Consider the following 3,789-nt stretch of genomic DNA (forward strand, 5'->3'; position numbering starts at 1 on the left):
TTTTTTTACCAGCATTAATATTCGTATCGCTTTCGACATTCTCTATTTTAACGACTGACGTCGTTGCTGGTGAATATTGAAGAATATCATTGGTTCCATTTTCTAACTGCATCTGATATACCTATGAAAGAAAAAAATATACAAAATAGCATTATACATCCTTATAATTACGTTTAAAAGGTTGTTTTGTAACTGCTATAATGAATCTCATTATTAAATGTTGTATGTTTTTAGATTTAATCCTGATTGTTGCTCGCGCTCAGCAGAGATAAATCAAAGCTATTCTTCGAAGAAAATATTAGTAATCATACCGATCACTATTGAACAACATAATATTCAATATTACAAAGATAGCACAAATACTTATAAAGTATTTGCTACTAAATTTGCAATAGTTAATTGTTCTTTGCTGTTAAGTGTTCTCGTTGTTTTACGTGGTGAATTTTATCTTCTTTAGTTTATAAATCTATTTGTTGTAAATTCTGAAGGTGCCTCCATGTATTTCATCAATTTTTTGTTTTGTGCTCCCGTTCTTAATGGGAGATGTATTGCCTCGCTAAAGAAACATTATTCATATTTTATTTTAAAAAAGTAAATATCATAAATAAAAAAAATTATTATAACATATATATTACACAGACGATCTGTTGAAATAGTTTTGTAAAGCTACTAATTTTTTTTGTAACATATCACACAACAATTGTGTAGATCCTTTAAAAACAAAGTAAAATCTGTTGTTCTGTTTATTCAAAATATTTTTATAATAATATAAAATAAATGTTATTTTGCTTTTGCCATCCATTTTCTAAGATTATGTTGGCTATAGCCAGAAGAGGAGGAAAGTTAACGTATAAGCTAAATGCTATCTTTGTAATATTAAATATTATATTGCTCAGTAGTTGATCCGTATGTTTACTAATATTTCCTTCTAAAAATAACTTTGATTTATTTTTGCCAATCGTGTAGTGAACAAATGTCGTTAGTAAATCGAAGATTGTTGATAGATGTGTACAGAATAGCATCCCTGCTCTAATATTCTGTAACTCGTTATGACAGTAACGATGTCATTTTTCTTTGCGTAGTTTTTTTACTATGTATAAAATCTGCACAACGATAATATTATTACTATCATAATGAATTAAAGAATACAGGGGCTGATGGATTTGTTCGTCGGAGCCTCCGAACTTGTGGACGTTGATAGTCGAGTTACCTGATGCGGCATGCAAGCCATCATCGGCTGCAGAAAGAGAGATTTAGATAGTAGTGGAGGAAGAGATGCCTGCTGAACGGCTGGTTCATGAAAGGCATCTGGTTGTTTAAAAACTGAAGGGTCAAGCCCCCCCTGTGACAAAAGAACCTGCTTAAGTCGCCTGGCTTTTTTCCAGCCTCCTCGTCGTGATCTCATCTGTGACAGAAATTGATGCATTTTAAAGTCTCCTTTCTATAACGGAGTAGAAGTATATCTTTTATGAATGTTCCGTCACTTTTAACTTCTACTGACTATAAGATCTGAAGAATTACAATAAAAATGAGCCTAGCATTCAACTGGTTTTCTTACATTGTGCCGTGTGCGTGTTGACGCATATACATAAAGTAGTCACGAAAGCATTAAACCACTTCTTTTCGATGGGTTTCGGAACGCAACCTGCTCATCGAATGATTGGTTCTTACTTATAGTCCGAGATCCTATCGCGAGTTTGTGCACTTATCTCGTATGTAGATGAAATATAAAAAAAAAATCGAAGTTTGTGTTGAGGGTAACACTAAACCGCAAGGGTGTCTAAGAAAAAGTCAGGAATATCATTAATTACAACGTTTTTGATTAAAAAATTTTGATTAAATGACTCATCGTATATGTTTACAAAAGGGCTACTGTTGGAAAGGGGAGGATCTGTAGATTACGAAAGTAGAGTGCCACCTTTAAAGTGATCACAACCCTCTGGCAGTCAGGATAAAGAGTAAGTAATGACGAATTTTTGTTCATTAAATGCATCCATCGCGTAATTTAATAGTTTTTGCATTAAATCGTAGCTTAATGTTTATTCTTTATGACGGAATATTAAAAAACTGATCCAAAGTGAGGGTGGCCAGCGTTTTAAAAAATCGCTCCGGCCAGCGAAAGCGAGTTCAAGATAGAAGAAGCTGAGCGTGGCTCTTGACGGTAAAGAAGGACGCAGCTACTGACGGACTTCATTTTGGACCAGTTTTTTAAAGACAACTCTATTCCGTCGTAAAGAGTAAACATTAAGTTAACGATCTAGTGCAAAAATTATTAAACTACGCGATGAATGCATTTAATGAACAAACATTTATTCATTATTCACTCTCTTTACCCTGACTGCCAGAGGGTTGTGACCATTTAAAAATGGCACCCTACCATTTTCATAATCTACAGATCATCCCCTATCCAATGTCCTTTTATAAACATACGCGATGGGTCAAAATTTTTTAATCAAAAACATTATAATAATATAGTTTATAGCGGTTTAGTGCCCTCAACACGAACTTCGATTATTTTTACATTTCATCTGCATACTCGATAGGTGCACACTTGCGGTGGGATCTTGTACTATTATGGATCTAACATTCTAGCCATTTATGTTTTACGAGCAAAGCTAAAGGTGAAGTTCCATGGAGCCAATGTACGGTGTACATTCGCCGACTAAAAGGATGCAACAGATTTTTTTCTATGGTTTTCGGAATGCAGCCTACTCACCGAGCGATTGATCTTTACCTATGGATCCATAAGTAAGAACCAATCGCTCGGTGAGCAGACTGTATTCCGAAATTCATTAAAAAAAAAGTGTTGCAACCTTTTAGTCGGTGAGTGTACGGCATAAAGGAACTAAGCCAATCACAGGCTTTACGCCGTTTTCGTTACGCCAGCACAAACATCGAGTGTCCCACGGAACATATCTACGCAGGCGTAATGATCAATAAGCCAATCATAAGATCTCATTGAAAATAAGCTTTGTAAAAAGGCATATAATTGATTTATTGATCATTACGCCGACGTAAATATCGCCCCAATAATCGTACTTTTAAATGCAGATTTGTAGTAATCAATATTAAGGGAGGACGTTTGCAAGCCTCCTTTGCGATTATTCGCGCTCAAACTCGATCGAAATCGCATCATCAAGTGAGTTCTTAATTATCGCAGTTTTTCTGTATAAGTTTTCGCGCATCTTATTCTCGCGATTATTATCTGCCTTATATAACAACTGATTCGGTTAACAAATTTATTATTGGTTTTATAGTGTAAACAATGACGTTCGCTTATTAATGTTTTTTGCCAAGTAAAACAACAAGTCATTATGATATAATGATGTCAATATGACTCTAAAATGATCATTAAAAATCATTTTTTAATCATTTTCGAATTTTAACGTCATTTGTTATTGTGACGTTATTGTGACTTGTTGTTCTCCTTGGATTTTATAACGATTTAGAGTTTCGCAGTAATTAATTGATTATTATATACCAAAACCTATTTTGAAAGAATTATGATCTTCCACCGCAAATCTTTAAATATTTTTATACTTGGAGCGACATTCTATATAGAATATTTTAGTTTTATAAAAATTACATGTCGTCACAATTAAATGTTAACAATCTAATTGTCTCGCGTAAGCGCGGAGCGTTGGCCATTTGGGACGTTCACGCGCTGAACACATGAACGCCGTCTGTAAATAAAGTTTTCACGTTCACGGTACGAACTCACGCATCGTGTTAGTACAAAAATAACGTGGTGCATCCTATCGTGATGGACGGCGTGTCAGCTGTTTAAAT

At 34.4% G+C, this 3,789-nt stretch overlaps 1 protein-coding gene across 4 annotated transcripts in view; it reads right to left on the bottom strand.

Annotated features, from left to right (window-relative positions):
- Nucleotides 1-1,608, bottom strand: part of LOC108749419 — a 3,564-nt gene extending 1,956 nt beyond the window's left edge. Inside the window, exons 1-3 of one of the 4 annotated variants that reach the window (XM_018488137.1) lie at nucleotides 1,559-1,608; nucleotides 1,211-1,405; nucleotides 10-121 (exon numbers count right to left, since the gene is read on the bottom strand). In XM_018488137.1, coding sequence (XP_018343639.1) covers nucleotides 10-121; nucleotides 1,211-1,405 — 307 coding nt within the window. In that variant the 5' untranslated portion in view covers nucleotides 1,559-1,608. The other 3 variants (XM_018488128.1, XM_018488148.1, XM_018488120.1) reach the window with 3 other exon arrangements.
- Between the last annotated feature and the right edge of the window lie 2,181 nt (nucleotides 1,609-3,789).

This window comes from Trachymyrmex septentrionalis, unplaced genomic scaffold (genome assembly GCF_001594115.1).
Source record: "Trachymyrmex septentrionalis isolate Tsep2-gDNA-1 unplaced genomic scaffold, Tsep1.0 scaffold11, whole genome shotgun sequence".
Taxonomy (NCBI): domain Eukaryota; kingdom Metazoa; phylum Arthropoda; class Insecta; order Hymenoptera; family Formicidae; genus Trachymyrmex; species Trachymyrmex septentrionalis.